This window comes from Falco punctatus (genome assembly GCF_963210335.1).
Source record: "Falco punctatus genome assembly, chromosome: 3".
Classification (NCBI taxonomy): domain Eukaryota; kingdom Metazoa; phylum Chordata; class Aves; order Falconiformes; family Falconidae; genus Falco; species Falco punctatus.
In genome coordinates this window covers 83,313,869-83,336,322 of record NC_137582.1, presented here as the reverse complement: position 1 = coordinate 83,336,322, position 22,454 = coordinate 83,313,869, and the positions used below count along the sequence as shown (strand labels likewise).

At 42.3% G+C, this 22,454-nt stretch overlaps 2 protein-coding genes across 7 annotated transcripts in view; one reads left to right on the top strand and one right to left on the bottom strand.

Annotated features, from left to right (window-relative positions):
• Positions 1-8,882: 8,882 nt before the first annotated feature.
• Positions 8,883-16,952, bottom strand: CCT5 (chaperonin containing TCP1 subunit 5). Its single transcript, XM_080382055.1, has 11 exons — positions 16,782-16,952; positions 15,847-15,907; positions 15,587-15,751; positions 14,889-15,087; positions 13,931-14,123; positions 12,844-12,993; positions 12,404-12,523; positions 11,808-11,993; positions 10,700-10,837; positions 10,163-10,343; positions 8,883-9,170 (listed from the first exon to the last, which is right to left on the bottom strand). The coding sequence occupies exons 1-11, from the start codon at positions 16,884-16,886 to the stop codon at positions 9,043-9,045; spliced, it is 1,626 nt and encodes a 541-aa protein (XP_080238181.1). The 5' UTR covers positions 16,887-16,952; the 3' UTR covers positions 8,883-9,042.
• A 22-nt stretch (positions 16,953-16,974) lies between these two features.
• ATPSCKMT (ATP synthase c subunit lysine N-methyltransferase) overlaps positions 16,975-22,454 on the top strand; it is a 107,101-nt gene continuing 101,621 nt past the window's right edge. For 4 of the 6 annotated variants that reach the window (XM_080382068.1, XM_080382067.1, XM_080382064.1 and 1 more), the window contains exons 1-4: positions 16,975-17,061; positions 17,790-18,073; positions 20,336-20,473; positions 21,649-21,699. In XM_080382068.1, coding sequence (XP_080238194.1) covers positions 17,022-17,061; positions 17,790-18,073; positions 20,336-20,473; positions 21,649-21,699 — 513 coding nt within the window. In that variant the 5' untranslated portion in view covers positions 16,975-17,021. Of the gene's footprint in view, positions 17,170-17,238; positions 17,444-17,789; positions 18,074-20,335; positions 20,474-21,648; positions 21,700-22,454 lie in introns of those variants that run through there. The other 2 variants (XM_080382065.1, XM_080382066.1) reach the window with 2 other exon arrangements.

Here is a 22,454-nt window from a genome sequence, read left to right as displayed (position 1 = left end):
CAATGTCAAGCACATACCTCACCACAATCCATATAGGTTCTAAATTCCTAATGCTGGGGAAAGCAAGGGCAATAACGCCTGTATGGACCAAGGTTCTGCTTCCTGTGTTCCCTATTTTTGGCACAGCTACTCATTTTGCCAAGCCCTGATTATAGATTGTGTTGTTCCTCAGTGGCTCTTGGGACCGTTTTTGGCTTGCTAGCGGAGGATGGCTGGGTAGCATTCACGTGTTACAATTATGCAGGGGAGAGTAGCAGGTCAGGATCAATGCTCAGGTTGGATTAGGTTGGATTTCACATCCCTGCTTCTAAACTTTCAGCTTGTTCTTAAGGTCTGAGTGCTATTTTCCCAAAGATAATCCCAATCAGATGATGGCAAAGAAAGATAAATGGGAAACTTTTTGTTCGAGGTGAGGAACCTTTCCTTATCAAGAGCAAAACCAGATCATTTGGAAGGCAGGCTCACATTAGGATGGATAGTGTTCAGCTCCATTTTCTGACTTTTCTGTTTATTCCAGGGTCTTATGGGATACTGGCAGAAATTTCCATGCTGATTCACAAAGCTGTTGCTTTGCAAATCTCCTTCATCAGTCTCAGCTTTGTGATTTAAACATGTATCTGCTTCAGTGACAAATCTGCTCCCCATTTCATTGTCAGATCATTTTGTTGCAATTAGGAACCAAGGGCTACTACCTGACAACCTGCAGACATGGGAAGAGCTTATGTAGACACATATTTCTTAGATTAAAAGACTGAAACCTCATCCCTCAGTATAGCTTGTCAAGCAAACACTAACAGACCAGTCATGTCTGGGCAGTCACTGAAGAAGATAATTTCTTGCCTGTGCCCTGGGGCTGAAAAGAAGCATTTAAGAACAGAAAATCAGTCAATACATGTCTTCTTAGACTTCACAGCCTCAGACCCAAGGAATTAATTGGATTTTCTTCACATCCCCACATTTTCTTTCCTTATAGTGCTGTTGGTAGGCTAATATATATAATAGGGAACAGCTATGAATAGTTCCTGAAGGCTTTATAGCCTTCTCAAACCTACTTTTTCAGGCCTGCAGCTTTGCCATGAGATTCAGTTATGTTAGTACTCAGAGAGGATAAATGTATGCATTTTCTGTAGGTGAGTAAATTGTACACAAGATAAATTCAACATGCCTGGATTAGGGGCTAGTAAACTCCAGCGGCAAGTAAACTGGGATATGTATAAATGATTGCCTGCCCACCCTTTCTGTATCCCTCCTCCACGATGGAGCACAGCCTGGGCATACACTGCCACTGGTCACTCAGGTCCTGTCTTCCACAGAAATCCTGGCACGTAGACCAGAAGCCAACAGGACCAGGTCTCTGATTTGGACAATCAGGACACCAGAGCCACTGAATTACCTTCTCTGTGTGCTCGACAAGACCTCTGCTCAGTGGCGCTACTTAAACCCTCATAGAAGCTAGCCAGCCTTCCTTTAATGACCTGGAGCAGAGCCTACAGCTCAGGCTTGGAGATAAGGATTACATTCCCACACTGCACTACAGCTGGTGTGCAAAGGTCCTGTCCTCATTCTGCCTTATCCGCAGAGCAATTTCTTGAAGCAAAGTGGGATCTGGTTTGTGAAATGCCTTAAAGGGACTGTTTCACTACAGGGGTTCTCATTACGGCATCTCAGTCCCTCGGATGCTCGCACTGCTGTTGCAGTAGGTGAAGCTTCCAGTACTGGGAGAGTGCCAAGGATTCAAACACCCATACCCACTAACTCCTGCCTCAGGAATCCAGATTTGCTGGGGACTTAGTAACATGACCTGTTTTCCACCAGCTCTAAACTACTCCCTCCTGAACTGAGTTTCATCTTCTCCCATGCTTGGTTTCAGCCAAGAAATGAACTCACTGCTAAACATCCACTGAACTTTGTTGGCGCTGTTAGCTTCTGCACTTCTACTCAAAAGCAATAATAATGCTCAGTTTGGAAAAAGGCACATTTCTGCTTATGTCCTCTGCTGTTCCTAAACAAGCAGGATCTGGAGGGTATATTTTCTATTAGCAAAAGAGAAGGAATTGCTGCAAACTTTCTTTGTCCCTAGGAAGGGAAGACAAGACTGTGCTGATCTGTCCATCTCCTGGGTGCTCACATGGTCCCACCATGAAGCAGCAAGAAAGAGAGCCTGACCTAGATCCTGAGGAGTCAGAAATGGAGCTCCCACAGGTTTTGTAGCAGCAGCTTTTCTTAGGGAGTGAGTCAACATAGCTGAAAAGCGAGGCAGTGCGACAAGTATTAAGAGAATGTGTCATTGCAACCTTGTGCCGAAGGTACTCAGCAAAGGATCTTTTCCTTAGTGGGTTTTCAGTCTTTTCAAGTCACTCCTGCTTCCCTAGTGCTCACCACACATCACTTTCTGTCCCTCTTAGCTCATTTCCAGTCATCAGCACTCACACTCACTTAACCTGAAGTATCAGTGCTGCCCTTAAATCAAAGGTAGTGCTGAAAACTTGCCTTTCCCAGCCTTTGGCCTTCTTCCAATTACAAGAGACGTGTTAATGAGAAGACCTCATATCTAACCGTCTAGTCAAGGCACTTGCAAAATGCCAGCCAGCACAGTAGCTGGATGTGAAAAACAGGAAACCAGCTGATGTCAGCTCAGACCAAGACTCAAATTCAAGCAGCAGGAGAGAGCAGGGAGAATTGATGACCACCTGGGATGAGCCCATGAAGAGATGGTTTGAGGGTCCTTGGAGAAGCGTTATGTTCACTGGAAAACCCAGCTGAGTGTGAGGACCTGAGTGCTCCTGCCAGTGGGTTATGGGGACACGTACCTGGCAGCAGGCAGCAGAGGAGTCAGTGGTGTACACGTGGAAGAAAGGTCAGGAGATTGCAGAGGGCTTTTCACTTGCGAGCTGGGTGATGGGAACGGTCAGTGAGTGATGAATATGAGCAGCTGGCAGAGAAGTTCACCATGAGACAGTCTAGATAGAGAGCGGGAACTCAGCAATTTTAATGTTGGACAGGTTTTTTATGATACTCTGAGAACTAGGTGCCATAAGGCACATAAATCAAAGCGCTTCTTGAAACAGAGACAGTCAGAGACCCTGATGCCCTGAGATCACAGCAGCTGAAGTGACATTAGATAGTCCCCTGTGTATGTGGGTTTTGTTTATGCCAGCAGGAAAACCACTCCCTCCTGATCTGGAGTGAAAAAATAAAGGACATTTTTGAGGAATCAGCTTGGTTACTTACCGGTTTTAGATGGTTTTCTTTGCACAGTGTAAAAAGGCACTGTACTGTATCAGAAACCACAGGATATTTAAATTCAAACCAGACTTTTAAATATTTGCATAATCTTTATTTTTCTTTTAAAAATACTTCAAATTAAACTTGAATTCAAGAAAACCTTTCCAAGAGTGTTCGTTTAATATCCAACTAATAAAAAGATTTAAAGAGGAAAAGCAATGATGCTTCAATGGTATCTCTGTAAATTTTAGTGAGTTAAAGCTTTTTTGCTTATTGAAACGGTACAATATTGACCCAAATTTAAAAAACAGTTTTAGTTGTTTTCTGCTATAAATTAGGGTATGGAAAGCATGTAGTCTTCCTGTAACTTTGGACTATGTTCCAGGAAAAGAGATACATTTAAAGGCCTCTTTAACAGTTTTAGGCAACTACATAGTTTTGACAATTCCCTTATGAGAATCAGAAACAATCTGCCACTTCACCAGTGTTAGCCAGTTATTCCTTGTTCTATACATCAGCTAGTTTTATCTATAACACAAAGTTTAAAAAGCTTGCCTCAACATGGTTGTACTTAGGTAAAGAATGCCTGTACCACATCAGGCCAAAGGTCTAATTTAATCCAATACCCTGTCTCTTAAAAAAATAAAGCTAAGAACGGGGCAAGTGCATGGTGAAAATTCCTCAAAGACACTTACCAGCTTTCAGCAACTTTTGACTCAAGAGGAGCTGAGCGTGCACATAGCTGGAAACTTGAAATTTAGTGGTCCTTGATAGTTCCACCCCACCCTCCACCCCAGATCTGAGAACCAAACTACACGTTGGAGTTCAGGGAAAGGACTATATAGTCTTTGGCAGCACAGCTGGTTGGTGCGGAGACGGAAGACAGAAATCTCCCTTTATTTTGATGGAGGCAGAGAAGAACTGAAGCTCCAGCCAAGCAGAATGGGAATTCCTGAGACATGACCGTAGTACAGATGAGTTACCAAACCTAGCATCTAGTTCTGAACTTTTTCTTTTGGCAGAAAACACTGTAACCCATTATAGGCCCTACTGCAAACAGAATTCACACTGAGCTTTTATAATCCTGTGTTACTCAGCTGCTCGACTTTTCTGAGAGGGAGGGAGGGCTTGTGGTAGTACCCCATCCCACAGAGCCGATGCCTTCAGCAATCCTTGATAGCATTACTCGCACTGACATCAGTTTTCCCGATTCCAATATTTTATTCTTCTTTCCCTGGCTAAAGTCCTTAGTGCTCACCATTCACTGTGATCAGAGTTATCAGATTATGCTGATTTCCTTGAGATTCCCCAGCTTTCTTTCGTTCGCTCCACCTTTGCCTGTACAGCCTTTCTTGCTCATACACTGCAGAAGAGCTGTCTTCCCACTGCCCATCCTGAAGAGTAACAACTTCTTCAATGGCCTTCTGAGGTGCTCCTGCCAGACAATTTCTGTCCACCGTTCTGCTCCAGAGCTCCTTGACATCACTGTGCCCAAGGAAGAAAAGCAGAGCAGGTCCAGCCACAGTGACCAGGGTCAGTGAAGAGCCATGATCACCAGTCGAGTGATCTTGCGTCAAGTCTCACTCGACAAGGCAAGGCTAAGGACAAGCCAGGAAGTCAAAAGAGCATCAGTATCAGCAAGGCACAGCTGAAACATAGCTCAGGCCAGGAGCAAGGGCATGGGCCTGATCCTGACTGCAGTGCTGGAGCAAAACTGGGGGGGCTTCTCCCAGCTCTTTCTTACCCCTGGCATTTTCCCCAGCAGTCTGATTCAAGGTGACACAGGTGTGCCATACCAGAGCTGGACTGGAGCACAAGTAGCTAAAGCTCTTTTGGGGGAGCAAAGGGAGCACACGTTCAGCGAGTGCCCAGACACCAGGGAGGTGGCAGAGGCCTTTCTCTCAGTGCCGGTGCTGCTGCCATTCAGCGCTGCAGGGCAGGAGCCTCACCGTAATAGTCACTGGTCCCAAACAGCTCAGGGAGGAATCTCACAAGCACGTGGATTCTAACACATGTACACCAGGAGATATTGAAGGGTCCACACTTACAGAGAATGTACTAAAGCTTTACCTCCTGGTCATTTGAGTTTAGCGAACAGTCTTGTATCACAGAGATGAGTTGTTTACAAAGCAAACACTGTCAGTCCACTTAATTGGGTCTTTAAAACACGCCAGAAATGTTCCCTGGCAGAGAGTTTCTTGGAAATCCTCCAAGATGTGAAATGGAGAGGTACTTCTCTGCAGGGAGGACAAACAAGGCTACTCTCCCAGACCCAAACCTCATAACTGAAGCATCCCTCCCTGGGTGATGGTAAGAGTCCAGGGGGTGTAATAACCATCCTTACAGCCAATGTAACAGTAATTTTTAACAGTGCAAGGGACAGACATGCCATTCTGCCACAGAGGAGAACAGTTCCCTCTTTTTTGTACAGCCTTAGTATAGAGACATGCAGCCCGGGCAGGTTCTGGAGCCAGGTCTGGGTCTAGGTATCCTCATATCCAGGTGTCTTGATATTACAGAGGGAGCTGGCAGAGCCGCCTGTTAGCCAGACTGCTCTACTTGCTCCACTTAAGACCCTATCTGTGGCTGCGCGTAAGCTTCTCAGATTGGACCACTGGACAGGAACTTCCCACATTATGAGGCATCTTGCCCCATGCAGAACACAGAAATGATCAAAGAGCAGGTTTTTTTATTAGGCAAAGGAAAAATGCATTTGTACTGAAAAGTGTCAGTTTGCAGAGAAAGAAGAATGCTGTTTCACAGCTATGCTTAACCCTATTCCTAAAAAAAAAATCTACTCAGACCTGAATTCTCTGAATCATTGTGGTGCACCTAAAGTCAGAAGCTCAGCCTTGGGCACACAGCATCCTGTAGCTCCTGTGGGATGTGTGTGACCTGGAAGGATGGAGAGGAATGTGCGTGGTGTGCTTCTGGAAGCCTTGTCTCGTGTGCCTGCAAAGACAGGTGTATCAGCATGGAGATGCGGGAAATTGGAGAAGGAAAGGATCCCAGGCCTGGGAACACAGCAGAAGAGAGTAAGAAACGAGACTGGGAAAGCTGGCTGGTAACAAGGGAACCAGAACTAGTAGGTCAAAGAGGCAGGGCAGGTCCTAGGAAAGTGTGGAAGCTTGGATTTAAAAGGGCACATGGGGCCAGTTATGAAACTAGCTCAAGTAACTGAGCCCTTGAGGGAAACGTGAAATCTTGCTGGTGACATAGGTGTGCCGTGCCAGTGGTGCTGGGAAACAGCTGCCGGGCTGCTCCCGCTCGCTTTGGAAAGCTGGAAGCGGTCTGCTGCGGCAGGGATGCGCCTGGGTTGCCCTCCAGTGGTGAACCTCGCACCTTCCCCAGGGTGACGGAGTCGTGTTTGAGGAGACCGCGGGGCCTGTGGCCTCTGACCCAAGCACACGGCCAGACAGGGCTTCTACTCCCTGATGGTTACAAACACACCACGATTAATTTGAATATCGGTGCTTGTCTCCCATAACCTTATCATTATTCAGATATGCTTGCTGTTTTATTTGACCGGGGCGGGCAGACCACAGCACAAAATCACAGTACCGGCATTCCCACCCTTTTGTCAACACAAAGATTCAACTGCTCCTGCTGCAAAAATATCCCAGTTCAAGCTGCACTGGTTTCATTAATTTGGTTTCATAATTTTAGTTGCATGCTGTATGCTGTGACGAAAGTTGTCTTCCCTCCAGTTGCCTCTATGCAACAATTATGGACAACGCTAACACTATATATTTATTATATTCAAAGAGCAGAAGTACAAGCCTGTAAAAAGACTTCCTTTTCTTACAATTTTATCAAAGAACCACCACCAAGCTTCAGCCTTTCCATGCTAAGGTTAAATACTAAACAATATTTGTATAGAGCACAAACCCCTTATTTCCGTAAGTTAATAAGCAAATGCAAGATTTCACAATTTTTTAAAATAAACTGTCCCGTGTTCCTAGAGGTTTCTGAATTAGGCAGCAGTTTACAGTCAAAACCTGCCCTTGGAAGCAAAAAAAAACCCCCAAACCCAACACTCCACCACCTAATTCTGACCAGGTCTCAGCTCATGCATCTTTAGAAACTATCAGCACATCATGCTGAAGATCTGTTACAGGCTGTAAGCTCCAGGTTTCTGAAAACCAAGCCCATACACAGCCTGCAGAGCAGGAGTGCTAGCTTTTCCCCCTGGCAATCACATCGAAGCCTGCACAGAGCCCTCCCTCCTCTGCCTCCTCCGCACCTCCTGGTCAGGACATCCAACAGCAGAGCAGTAGCAGCAGTCTGCAGTACTGCCCATTTCTTCTCGGCATCTCACGTTTTAAAGCAGTCACAATTTCCAAGTCACGCCAAGAGAAAATGTAACCGAAGAATAGTTGATAGGTGAAGCTTTGAAACTATTTGGTGATGGGGATTCACCAACACAGACAGGCTCTGGCTGGGATGGAATTAACTTTCGTCATAGTAGCTGATACATTTGTGACTAAAATAATGCTGAAAAACTGGTTTAGCTATTGCTGAACAGTGCTTGCACAGCATCAAGGCTGCCTCTACTTCTCACCGTACCCACCTTTCAAGTGGCCTGGGGGTGTGCAGGAGGCTGGTGGGGGTGCATAACCAGGCAGCTGACGTGAACTAACCAGAGCAATAGCCCACACCATCTAACACAGGCTCAGCAATCAAAGGCTGGGGGAAAGGAGAAGGCAAAGATGCAGCGATGGCATTTTTTGTCTTGCCAAGTAACTTGTCCATGATGCAGCCCTGCTTTCCTGGGGATAGCTGAACATCTGCCTGCCCATGGGAGGTGGTGAAGGAACTCCCTAATTTGCTTGGCTTGTACGCATGGCTTTTGCTTTACCTGCTGAACTGTCTTTCTCTCAGCTCATGAGTTCTCTCACTTTTACCTTTCTCATTCTCTTCCTCCATCCCCTGTGGAAGGGAGTGAGTGAGCATGCTGTGTGTGGTGATGTATAATCACAGCAAATAATGATTAGAACAAGACCTGCTAGCTCATAGTGGTCAGTAAATAAAGTTTCCTCTGTGCTACTATGCTCTGAAACTTTAAAACTACACACATGAAATGTAAAGCAAGTAATGCTGAATTGGTATTTTCAACACCTCCCTCTCTTCTGAAATCTGCCAAACAGTTACACATCAGTTCTGGTCTAGCACTTGTCCTTTGTTAGTAGTTTCATAAGCAAGGCACCCATCTAGGAAATTTTACTCTACCATTCTAAGCTCATACTTGGGACTTAGCAAGTCAGTGCACTCAGTTATGGCAGTACAGACAAAACAACCGCACTTGGCTGAATGTGTGTGCCCCTGAAAAAACTCATCCTTGCACACAAATCAGGAATACACTTAAAAGGTACCACAACAGAAAAACCGTAAGCAACCAGAAGCCTGAAATACAGGTCTGATATTTAACGTATGAGAACTACTGGAGTCTACAATAATTTTCTGCTTGCTTCACTGAAGAGTGACAGACCTCTCAAAATAAGAATCTGTTAGTTGCAGTTAGCTGCAGGAGCAATGGAAAAGGACCCATGGAATTTTATTACTGTGTTTTCAATGTTTTTTTCCTGGATGTTCAAGTGTTTTCTATGAATACTGACACCTCTCTAAGAAAAGATGCAATGATATTTCTGAAACAAGTCTTGAAACCACCAGTGCTAAACTGTTTTTTATTTCCAACAATTAGCCGTTACAGTATCTGAAACAAAAAGTGTCCAAAATAAATAGCTGAAGATGAAGCATCAGAATACTACCGTCTTCGCTACTGCTGTGGCCCCCTTATTGTTTCTTGCTTTTCTGCTTTCACTCTTCAGATTCTCCAGGCCTACGGATATCATCAATCTTCAGAATCATTCTAACAACCTGAGTCGCCAGAGAAATCTGCTGTTTCTTACCAATCAAGGTTTCTATAACATGCTGCTGCTTCATATCTGCCAAAAAGAAGCAGAAGAATTAGATACCCTCCTCAAATCTAGATATAGCCTTGAACCTGAGATAGTAATTTCCATGTAATTTTTTAAAAAAGCATTTAAAAATTGTTACTCTTGACCACCATAGTTGGCAATTCGTACAAACTAGAGTTTTATGCCTGGGTTCCTACCAAAGACCTTGGAACATTTAAGATCCAAACTCTTTTCCCACCTAAGCCTTCCCCAATTGTAGCTTTTTGCCTTCCGCATTATTATTCTGCCTATTATATGGAGTACGGTTTCCATATACAAATATTAGAAGCATCCTAAGGCCTGAGCAACCACTAAAGAAGTGAAAGTTCAAATGCTGTAAAGCAGAAACACCTGTTCCAAGAAGGGTTATTAAATTTACATAAACACAATGTCTTACATCATGTTCTACAATTTACCACCTTCTCTTCTGAAAAAAAAGCAACAGAGTGTGACAAGCATATGTCCAGATGAAAATAAGTTTTCGTATGCTGGTTTCTTAGTCTTCGCATACCTGTTACAGGTCTATATCCATACATACTGGTGTGAGTAATACTACCTGAAGACATTTCCAACCTTTCATTTACTTCTTCACAAAGTGTTTCTCAATAACAACTGTTCTATAGGGCTGAAATGTAAACTGGATCACTAAAATGGCAGTATTTAAAACACGGGCTGCGTTTGCCTCATAGTAAGTAGCTTTTTTATTCCTGTACCACAAGGTCAGCCAACATTTTCAACTAATCTTGCCACCAAATACAGGTTTTCAAGCAATTATACATTTTCTACCTTGTAGACATGCATGCATCTCTCCACCTGCATTCCCATTTATGACAAGGGGCAAGAGTTCATAACTGAATCAATACACAGTTTAAAACAAAAAAACCCAGAGGTCCCACACTCCCCCAAGGCAAAACAGTAAGCGTTTTGATATTCTGAAAAGAAAACCCTGTTATGCTCCTCCTCCACACTCCAGTTCTTACCGTTTGTTCCTTTCTGCAAACAATCAATGCCAAGGGCCGGATTATTTTCTTTCACTTGCCTAGCCCGCACTTCCGTCATAGTCTGTATTGGATTCATACCACTGTTCTCTGAAAGTGCCATGGGAATTACTTCCAAGGCATCTGCAAAAGCCCTCATAGCATACTGTTCCAAAGATGGGCACTAAGGGAAAAGAAATTTGAATTCATACAGCTATTAATTCCAATGTTAAAAGCAGACATTCACACTAGCTATAAAATATACACATGATATGCAATTTTCTTGGCAATGTAACAACTGAAATGAGTACCTTGGATAACTACTGGCAAGTTAAAACAATTTTAAACTGCTCTTAACATAAAAGGAAAAAGGTACTGGTAAAGATTTTTTACAGAGAGGGGAAGGAAAACTTCTAATATTATGGAAGGTCCATAATATGCACTGTCTGGAAGCTCTCTGAAGGTTTTTTGGAAACCCTCAAGGCAGACTTAGTCCTTAGTTTTCCTTCATAAACGAAGGGAAGTTGTAACATTTCTTACCTTATCTGCTGCTTCACTCACTGCCAAGGCACAAGAAATTTCAGCTGCTCCACCACCATACACAATACGATTATCACGAACAAGGTTCCGGATTACACACAACGCATCATGAAGAGATCGCTTTGCTTCTTCAATAATCTGGAAGTATAAAATACCATGTATTTTACAATATACACAGCTGAAGGCTGTCAAGCTGTTATTTCCCAATACAGAAATGGAAACTGCAAATAAATTATAGGATCTTTTCATGGCTCTAATGCAGCTCTACTGCTGCTATGTTATACTTTTCAAAACATAAAAGGTTACACATCCGGTGGCACAGAAAGAATAAAACCCCCACATCTTTTCAACACTGTTTATTTAAATCTGTAATTTGAAATGACAAAACCCTACAGAAGGTTTTCCATCTTGTGTATTTCCAATACACAAAACACTTAAATTTTAAACCCAACGTTATTTTCAGACTGCAGTTTGTGATGACTCCCAACTTCAACAGATGCAAGAGGATTTAACAAGTTATGCTAACCTTTAAAGTAGTAGTTTTTCTTAAAGAACTCTTCAGACTAGGGGTTATGTTTCTTTCTTCCTAAGATTTTTCAATCAAAGCAGGACTTGACCTATACTAAATATAACTCAACACTAACAGTACAACCAAGAACCAGGTTAAGTACAAAAGCATTTAAATGGTCTCATTCTGGGGAAGGGAGTGGTTTGGGTTTTTTTAATTTTTTTTTTTAAACTGGATTAAATCAGAAGTAACATGCCTAGGTCTATAATAAAACCAAATGTTTCAAAAAATGTTTTCTTTACTCAATAGAAGTGACCCTCCCATGAGAAAAAACAGATTAGAGCATCCACAGGTAAATTATTTCTGTATTTATGAACTACACGGTCCAATAGTGAGAAAACAAGAGTTTTCATTCAAAAACATAGGATGTGAATCTAACAAGTGACTTCCACACAGTCACAAATGCCTACAACCCTCCCCCCTTCCATTTCTCCACACTGCAAGGAAAAATTAAGACAAAAAAGAAATTAAGACAAAGAAAAGAAACCACGTATTCTGCAATTTATGTATCAAATATTTGTAACAAACTAAGTATCTCACCATTTTATTTCCTCCTCTAATGAAAATGGTCACAGCTCTGGAGTTCTGACACTGCTCAATGACAAGCATTCTGTCCTTTGTTGTTCCAAAGGAGATCTCTCGAACAATACCCGCAAAACCCAGTTTCTCTGCTGTGAGTTCACAGAAGCGAGGAACGATGCGTCCTCCAGTTGCAATGGCGATTAACTGAAGTTAAACAACCATCAATTATTTTGAGAAGACTTTCCCATATGCTTTCCATAATGTCAAACTAGCAGAAGATCTGTCAAATGCCTACTCCAAAAGATTATCTTCCCATCACTTCAAGTACTTCAGGCAATGCCTTGTTCCTGCTAACAGGGAGACTAAAGCAGAAACATTTCTAGCCACATAAAACTTTCAACAAGTAATATGCATACACTCCAATTATACACCATAATCCCATTCACTGTAGGCTCTTCCCACAGAACCCCAAAAAATTGTTTATTCTCCAATATATACCCATACATGATTACACAGCTCTAAGCAGAAAGCCTGAACTTTTAAATGGTACAGTGTATTACTCAACAAATGTTTGAGAACTGGTACAAAATCCAATTTTAGAAGATTTTACTTACTTCTATTTCAGGTCCACCAACCCAACGAACAGCAGGCAGCTCATTCTGGAGCAGCAAGTGATTTGCCTCATCATCAAAACCCCACTGGCAAATAGCAAGGTTTGCACCAGTGTCTTTTATCTGAAAGCAACACACAACATCAATCTTCTGATCAGAACTAACAAAGGAATAAAAAAAAAATATCTCTTCATGGTTTTAATTCTAATTTTCTCAAAACACAAGTCTGAAAAAGAACCACCTGGCATACATAGAGATCAAAGTAAATTTCAAACCAGGGTGGCATCTCTTTCTTACATGAACTTAACTTTTATTCATAGCCTTACAATTGCTTGTATGTTGCCTCCAATGAGGATTATTTGCTCATTTTCAGAAATCAGTCAATGCACTACAGTATTCCGTGCAATGGCTACGAAAGACATAGAAATAATCTTAAAGATTACCTGTTTCACCATCTCTTCAAACTTCTCCTTTTCATATTTCTGCAGTGCCTTGTAATCTTCCACAGATGTGACATCAAGCTTATGCTTGGTTTTAGGCTTAGGTGGTTCAAATGGACAAGTAAGGATTGCAATTTTAGCATCTTTAAGCTCCTGCATAATTAAGTAAAAAAACCCCAAAGTTCAGTTTTAATCTTAGTAACACCTCATTCTTGTATCTGCAAAACATAGACATGTATCTAAAAACACAGGCATAGGAGGAAACTTGAAGATCATCTAATTATAAGTGAAACTAACTCTACCCAAATAATTCCATCAAAAGTCTATATAACCCACTTAAAACAAATTCCACAGCTTCAAGCCACTTTTTAAGCCCTTAACAATCACTACCAGCGACGTCTTTTTATAGTTCAACGTTTAACTAAACAGAGAAACAACTTCAATTAAACCATTATTTGCCCTATCCATCATGACCATTGAGAACTACTACACACTCATCTTCACAGAATTTATGTAATACACAACCGGTATTTTCCACCAGTGTTCCTTTTTATAGGATAAACAGTGTCACCTACTAGGAAAATATTTTCATACAGTAGAAAATTTACATTTCCTCCATCTTCCTTGACATATGCTACACAAGACTTGGACATCTCATCTACACCAAACATAATAAAGGGGCAGCTTCCGGGGTGTTCCAATCAGGACAAGATGACAAATCATAAAGCTTACAAAGCGTTTCTTGATACTGAGTTGGTTTAAGCATCTTAAGCATTATTACACAATATGGATGATTATTTCTGCGTCAACACAGAACTCTGCACCTGTCCTCACTTAGTTGTACAGTAATCCCCCTCCCCATCATTTTTTCTCTATTTCCCCAAGACTGTTTTAAATTCTAACTTGGTCCCTTCCAACATGAAGAATTTAATGCTCCTCTCCCCTTTCTCTGTTGATATATGGGTGAAAAACCAGGCCAAACAACAACAGTATTCAAATACTTCAAGAAATGCTAGGACAGCATTTGAAGTAGGTTAGATAATGTTATTTAAGCCATTACAGATGAGACGTACACAGGGACATCACTTACTTTAGGCATCTGTGGATGACTGAAATCTTTATCCACAATAACTCCTTTAACCAACTGTGTATCTTCCAGCCTACCTCCCACTTTGCCTTGTACTTTGATCAGTTCAAAATCAACATCTTTACGTTCCATATCTGCTACTGTCAGTACAGCATTTACAGCAATTTCTGCCATTTGTCTGTGACAACGGTTAACTCTAGGTTTAAAAACAAAACCAAACAATAATGATGTTGCATTACATTTCCATAAATGTGGAAGAAAAGAAGTGATTCTATCAACTTGAATAGAAAAAAGTAATACTGTATCTAACCATTTCTGTATGCTACATAGAAAAAGGGTGTCCTGATCGTTTGTTCAGACACAAAAGAGGGTAAACATGGCAGAAAACAACATGCAATATGGTTTGTCTAAGTCATCTTAGGATACAGATTTGAAACAAGTAAGGAGAATTAACTATGGAGAAACATTGAAGTCACAGAAACAACTGTTAAGATAGGGCTGCAAAGGAAACCCTTATTATATCTGAATTTATATACTATACATACAAACAATTTTTAAAAAAAAGCACTTTATGGAACTATTGAACAAAATTTTGTTTAGGAAAAAAACCCCAAACAAAACAAACCTTTGAAATATAACACGGAGTTATTTTTAAGAGGTTTGCATTACTCTTGGAATTTGCTGTGCTGCAGAAATCTGGAATTAACAGGTTAGAATAAAATTGATATTGCATCTGTTTAACCTCATGGAATTGACCCTTTAGAGAAAAAGGATCCACAATTTCTTATCCTGAGACATGAGTCTGTTGAGAAGTTAGCCAAAATCAAACAAAGAAGAGCCTTCAGCAGCCACTCCAAAATCACAAAAAATTTAACAATCCATCAAAACACCAGGATTTCTCCTTTCAACTAGAAGTTTTTAATGGAAACATAAATATTTTTCTGAAGTTTTTGTGACTTACACTTTAGAGCCTAGCGTTGTCTTTGCTGTCTGGATCAGAGGTTCAATGTTCTGTGGATCAACTGGAAAGCTGTCACTGATTTTGTCTAGATGCTCAATAGCAATGCGGGCTGCCTGCTCATAACCATCTGCTATCCTGATAGGGTGAATACCACGATCTAGTAATTGCTCAGCTTGTTCCAGTAATGCTCCAGCCAGAACTATAAAACAAAATATTAAGGTAATGTTTACTCTTCCATAAGCTGAAGCACCATTTTTAATACATTATCAAAAGATTAAGATATTTGCCTTCTGTAATACTTTTAACTGTTCAAGGTTTCTTAAATGACAAAATAACCCTAAAGAGCCCCCTACTTGCTATGCTTAGAGAGAAAACCGCATTATGTTAGAACAAAAAGAAACATGGGCACCAACCAAGACAGGACAGGTAGAATATTATGGAAGAAAATGATCCAGAAAATTTTTCAAAGCACCAAGAGGACTCTCAACATAAACTTACAAAGTAATCATACATAGAAAAGACACAAAACCACCTTTCTGACTGAAAGACTTCTAATACAACAACGAGAATACTGAAGCAGTAAATACTCTAAAACCGTGTTACAGAAAAGCTACTGTTACTTCACATTTCTTATAATAGCTGAAGAAGCTTGATTTGAAAGATGGAAAATCCAAGTTAAATTTAAAATCTCTTCTTACCAACAACTCCAGTGGTTCCATCCCCAATCTCATCATCTTGAGATTTAGACAGCTCCACCATAAGTTTGGCTATCTGGTGATCCACATCCATCATATTCAGGATAGTAGCACCATCGTTTGTCACAGTCACCTCGCCATCTTTGTCCACCATCATTTTATCCAGGCCTAAAAAAAAACATATTAAAAGCATGAAGGAAAATACAGAAAAATCTCCAAATCCAACTACTGATAAAGAAAAATAAAAATTATTTCATTATTACCATTGGGCCCAAGGGATGTTCTCAGAGTACTTGCTACAGCTTTTGCTGCCATTATGTGAGACTATAAAACAAAAGAGAAATAAGTTAAATCATTACTATACATTCCAAAATCACAATAGCAAGCTAAGAGAAAACACAGGGAGAAAACGCTAACAAAAATACTGGTATTTAACTAACAGACAATTATGGCTACAAAAAAAAAAAGATACCAATATACGTGTATTGGTTTTATGCCAGAAACGTTTTCCATGCCTTTCCTTGCACACCTATCAGTTGCACCGCTAAAGCACATGAAAGCGGAGCAGCTAAAATGACAGCCCCGAGGTTTAAAGCAGTGAAGCAACACAAGCAAGCAACGCTAGAAGAAGCCCGTATAATTTTGCTCCACTCTTCCACCGGTACTTCAAACATATACATTGACAAATGGCTGCCTACTCGCTCAGCCGCGGCCTTTCTCGGGAACAACGACGTAGCTTCCGACGGGGGAGGGGAGGTGCCTAAGGGAGGGGGCTGCAGGGAGCCTCCCTACCCGAGGCCACCGAAGGCCACCGGGAGGGACGCGCCGCTCCTACGCGGGCAACGACGGCGAAGCCGCGGCACCAGGAGCGGGCTCCCGCCGCAGAGCCCCGCAGGCCCTCCGCCGCGGGCGGCGCGTTCCCAGCGCCGGGGGCCGTGCCCTGCCTCCCTCCATCCCCCACACACACCCGCAGGCCTACACCGCACTGCGGGCGCCCTGCGCCTGACGCGCGGCACGACACCGGCGCAGGAGCAGCTCAGCCCGGCGGGCTCCATCCTCCCGCCGCGGCCCAGCGCCGCCCGCTCCCTGCCCGCTACCTGCCCCTAACGGCAGCATGGCGCGGCACGGCACGGCGCGGCACGGCCCGCCCAGCGAGGGCCCGCCGGTAGATGGGCGGCCCTGGCGGCCGTCGGCTCACCTTGAGCGCCTCAAGTCCCATGAGGCGCGTCTTGCGCTCCTGGTCCTTGAGGATGAGGAAAGGGCGTCCATACTCGTCAAAGGCCAGCGTCCCCATGGCCGACATGGCTGCCGCTGCTCCCGCACACCGGGCAGGCACCAGCCGGAAGCCGCCGCGCCGTGACGCGACACGCTTCCCCGCACGGCCCCCCGCGCCTGCGCAGTCGGCAGCAGCGCGACTTATTTCACGGGCGGCATCTATATGGCGCCTCCGGAGGACTTTTCTGGAAGCATCCGGCACGGTAGGAATTGCGCGGCAGTCGCGGTTCCGTCGCCGGGCTGCGGGGACAGGGAGTGTATTAGATGAGTAGAGTACAGGCGCCAAGCGCGGCGGCAGCGGGCTGCGTCAGGTAACCTCAACGCGAAGGAGTAGGGACAGACGCGGGCGGGAGGGTGCGCGCTGCTCCTCCACGAAGTACCTTTAGGAAGGTTTCGCTCCCCCCCCGCCCCACAGCGGAGTGGTATTGCCCGCTCCTATAAATACTGACGTCCGAAGGCAGTAGTTTTTTGGTTCTGAGGGAGCCCGCAGCGGGTGGTGGCTGTGGGGCGGCTGGCTGACAGGCGCCCTTGCAGGCGGGGGCGCAGTGCTGCGGAGAAAAGAAGTTTTCCCTGCAGGGAAGAGCCGTAAGTGCTCAGGGCGGCGTCCCCGGGCGCGGCCGGCCCGTGGTGGGGAGGGCTCTGCCCGTACCGCCCTCGGGCGGTGTGGGGCGCGCCGCCGCCCGGCCCGGCCCGGCGGGGAGAGCTACGGGCCTAATGGAAAGTGATTTCCCGCCCTGAAAAACGAAGCTAGCGCTTCGGCTTCTCAAAAGCAGTAACGTCTCCCTAGGCTGTAGGAATCACCTAAAGGAATATAAGTTTGGTTTGGGTTTTTTCCTGATATCCTATGTCTGTGATATAATATACTACTTTGTTTTACATGCACGCGTAATAAAGCTGTTAGAAAACTAATATTCCTTGATGTCTGCTGTAGGTGTGATGTCCGAGCTGCTAGAGAAGGAGAGCCACGCAGCGGGCCGGCGAGAGGACTGTGAGGGCAGCTCCAGGAGAAGGAGCTGGGGGCTGTTGGTCACTGCTGGTGTTGGTGGGACATTGGTGGCCCTCTATGCTGCGGTTACGCCCTTTGTGACCCCGGCTCTGAGGAAAGTGTGCCTGCCCTTCGTTCCTGCAACTTCTACTCAGATCCAGAATGTGCTGAAAATGTTAGAAAACAGAAGTGGCTCCCTAGTTGACATTGGTAGCGGGGATGGCCGTATTGTAAGTGAAGGACATCGCCTTCCTCTCATATCACTTCTCAAAAAAGTGCCAAATGCTCTAGCTGTGGCTCTTGTTTTCACATATTTATGGATATCTTGTCTTCGGCATTTAGTGTTTTTGTTTGAGCCTTTTCATAAGGCTCAAAGCTGAGGTAGGGTTACTTTCAGTTTAGGTGAGTAATCTGTTTCGATTGCAGCCTTACCTGCAGCTTGACAAGGTGTACAAAATGGTAACCTCATTCTCTTGGCTGGAGGGAATTGCACCACATTCACATGTAAAGATGCAGTCGAAATATTGGTATTGTGATTGCCAAAGAGATGTGATTCCACATAGTTTTATGGCTGCAGCACATGAGGCTCTGAGATTAAAGAGCACCGTGCTTTTGGAGCTGCAGCTCTATGCTTATTGCATAAAGGTGACAGAAGAACAAAAGAGTATGAGTGATGGATTATAGAAATAAAAATCCTGGTATTGTTAGAACTGTAATTCACACCTTTATGCGGTGCTGGCTGCCCCACTTCAAAATCAATGTGATGAAACTAGAATAATTACCAAGAGAAATGGTGAGAATCGCTGAAGTCAAAACAGTATTGTGCTTCCAGGACGTTGTCTGAACCCCAGTTTGTGAAATGTGGTAAGGGATTAGGGGAGAATGGTGTGGGTTTTTTGTAGTTGTGATGTTTTGTGTACTATTTCATAACCATCTGCTTCAGGTCAGTTTTAGCAGCAGGATGGAACACTAAGTAGATTTTTGGCAGAAACAAGTAAGTTCTTGAACGCTACTTGTGTCCATATTTCATGTGAATGAGTCAACAATTTGTCTACACTAAAAAAAAATTATTTGGAAATCCAGATCTGTGAGGGTGGCTTGGAAGGAATTGTGGCCAAGTAGGAGACAGAAAAGTATGTAGATTCAAGACAGCTGCAGTTTCTCGTGTCCTCTCTGCTCAGTCTTCTGGCTGTTGACCCTCATCGGAGACATCTAATTTGATCAGTTACTGCATGTTTACTTCTGATTTTATAAATGTCTATATATATGTGTCTAAATGGAGACTGAAGACTACTTGGAGAGCCCGGTGTCTAGAATTTAATGCTTGGTGTTGCTTTAATGTATTTGCCCTGAAAAAAGTTGGACTTCTATTCAGATGCTTTTAAATATTTAGCACTTACTCAGGTGTAATTAATGGATAAATATGACCATATTTTTATTTCCAAACATGGTAAAAATGTCAGATTCTTTTAGTATATCTGCAAATTCTGTGTGCATGATGGAAGATGTGTTATTTTAGTAGTGTGAAATACACTGTCCAGGCAATGCTGTTTGAGAAGTTCTGTTAAGAAATGTGTACTACTTCCTGATTTCACCTTGCCTGTTCTCTAATTCATACTTCATCAGGCATTTCCTGGTTAAAACTTGGCAGTAACCTTTTAAATTATGTCTTAAACCTTAATTGTAGAAACTGGTGCCTTCTAATTTCCTTTATTTTTTTTTTAATTCATTTTCTAAAATATCAGTAGGTTTTGATCTTGTTTGAAGATACTTGCAATACAGGTTAATAATTCTAAATCTTAGGGTCTAATTTAGAGAAATGTCTTTGAAAATCTATTTGTTATCTGAACTAACTTTTGCCTCTTAAAATAACACATGAAGCTTAGCGTTGGATGAAAGCTATACTGTAAGTTTTGTATGTGGGTGGGTTTTTTCCATCTTTTTCTAACATACATTTAAATATTTTACCTACATGTTTTTTTAAAATGTAAATCAACAGAGTATTTTCATACACTTTCTATTGGTAGGGCATTTTGGCTATCATTCAGGGGTCTCACAAGTGCCTACCCATCGCTGATTTTTCAAATAAGTTAAGTGGTCTAATTTCAAACACTTCTGCCTGCGCATTTCACTGTTCTCTTCATGGTCAATTTTGGTACCCTTTAATTCCAAGGTATTGTCATGAATGTACTAAATTAAACTTTTATGTAAATCATAGGCTTACTGAAAGCTTGCAGCTTTGCCCTATAAATATTTTAAGTAGTTCATTTTGTTTGTCTGAATATATCTATTAATTTCAATGGGACAAGTCGTAATAGTAAAATGTAGTTTGAGTTTTTGTTCACTATGCTACTAATCTGTTGGGGGCTAAAACCAGAGTGATTTACCAAAGCGCATTCCTTTGATTTATATTTTAAATAAAACTATGTGCTCCTGTTTAGATGAATACGCTTTCTCTGTTTCTATGTGAAGATTTATTTTCTTCCTTGTAGGTGATAGCAGCTGCAAAAAGGGGATTCAAAGCTGTTGGTTATGAACTAAATCCCTGGCTAGTCTGGTACTCCAGATACCGTGCCTGGAGAGATGGAGTACATCAGAACACCAGATTTTATATTTCAGATTTATGGAAGGTAGGTGGTGAAGTGTGTAAGAATGAATCTGGGATGTTTGAGATATTTCCATAATTGGAAAATACTTTCTTGAAAGAACCAGAATGCTGACTGGGTGCAAGGTGCTGTATTGGGCTTTGAGAAAAGTACTCGAGCCCATGGAAACTAAACTCACAACACAATACACTGCTCTGCTGTTTTTGTGCTTCGGTGTGGTGCTGTCCTTTTTCAGTACAGCATGCTTAAGTATACTACGTCATGCGTGTGCCTGATGAATGATGTGGGGATGTGGGATGCTGTAATGTCAGGCTTCACTGGGACCCAATTCTGTGGAGTCAGTAACAAGAGACTTATTCACCTAACATGCAAGATCACAATCTAATCTGACATTTCAGTAGACATCTGTTCTTTACCCACTGTGCAATGTGTTACCTACTTTTGAGTGTTGCTTTAAGAAAACTTATGTGACTGACAATTTTTTCACAATTTTCAAACATTTGAGTCACAGTTGCTTCTTAAATGAGGCATACTTTTTTGGGTCATATTTATGTGGGCCTCTCCCTGACTATTCCTGTCAAAGTTGTGGGGGCTTTTGTTGTTTTTTTTGTTGTTGATGATGGGTTGTGGTTTTGGTTTTGATTGTGTTTTTTTTTTTTCTTGGTTGGTTGTTATATTTTTTTTTTAAGAATGGCATTTTGTAGTGGGTAAAGTGGAGACCAGGAGTTTTGGGGGAAAAGTGTGAATGTACTTTATTGAGACATTAACATAAGAAAACTTCATAGTACTGACTGGAAGAACCCAGGCATTGGAATGCAGGTTTCCATAGCTAGCTAACATTTAACAAAAGTGGAAGCAAACTTAAAACTGAAGTAATTTTAACATATACAGGAGTTGTAGAAAAAATTAGCCATGAGTGAAACTATGTATTTTCTAAATTAACGCTTTCTGTCCTACTAGAATTGGTGCCATATTCTTGGCCGGTCAGTAGAAGTTTTTTTTGCAGTTCAGCAATATAAAGTTGTCTTTATGTGGAAATTTGTATGATGAAAAGTTGATATGGGATCTTCTTTCTTATTTTTGATCTAAATCCCTGATGAAAGGAGTGCAGCTAGAGGGATTAGGGGAAAAGAGTGGTGAGAACTTCTCCAAATATAAACGCCACTTTCATTAAGACCTGTTCTCAAATTTTGTTTTAGGTTTCGTTTTCCGGTTATACGAATGTTGTTGTTTTTGGGGTACCTGATATGGTAAGTTTACTGTTTTTGCATTGTTTCAGTATTTTAATACCAAGGCATTCAGCGTTTGTATGTTCATCTGCAAAATGAACCAATGCACAGAACGTCAAAGGTAGTTTTGATATTTCATTGTTGCTTATTAATGTCCATGATAAAACCTGGTGAAAGTTGTAACAATAGGTGGAGTGGAGCTCTGAAAATATACATTTTTTTTGAGAAGTATTGTCTGTCCATTAGTTCAGAATCAAAATGAAAACTGCTGGGCTTGAGTTGCTTGGTGGGAAGGTGATAGATTGGTTCTTGAGAATGTCAGTTTTTCCCAGTGAGAAACCAGGAAGTTTGCAGGGAGAGGATGGAGTAGGAAATTGGCTACAGCTGATTTCAAGGAACCTTGTTAGAGGAGGGTATTGAACTTTTCTTATGTTCTCCAAAAACCGGATCACTTCAAGTAGGCCAGTAGCTGGTATATGGAAATAATCTTTTGCCTGTGTTAGTGAGGGTTTAGGAAGGGAGACAAATGCTTCAAGTATAACCACTAGTGTACAAGTCCACAAATTCTTTGCCTTCTAGGAAGGCTTTGTAGCCTATCTTCATCGTGACCCTGGGAAAATGTTTTCTTCAAACTGGTGTAAAAATTGAGTTACATTGTGATTGCTTTAGTGATATATTTGATAAATGTAGTCAGACTTTGCATTCACTTTGGCTTTCGGCTTGATCTAGTTTTTCTCTGTTAATAGACAAGAGAAAAAAATCTTAAATATTTAAAT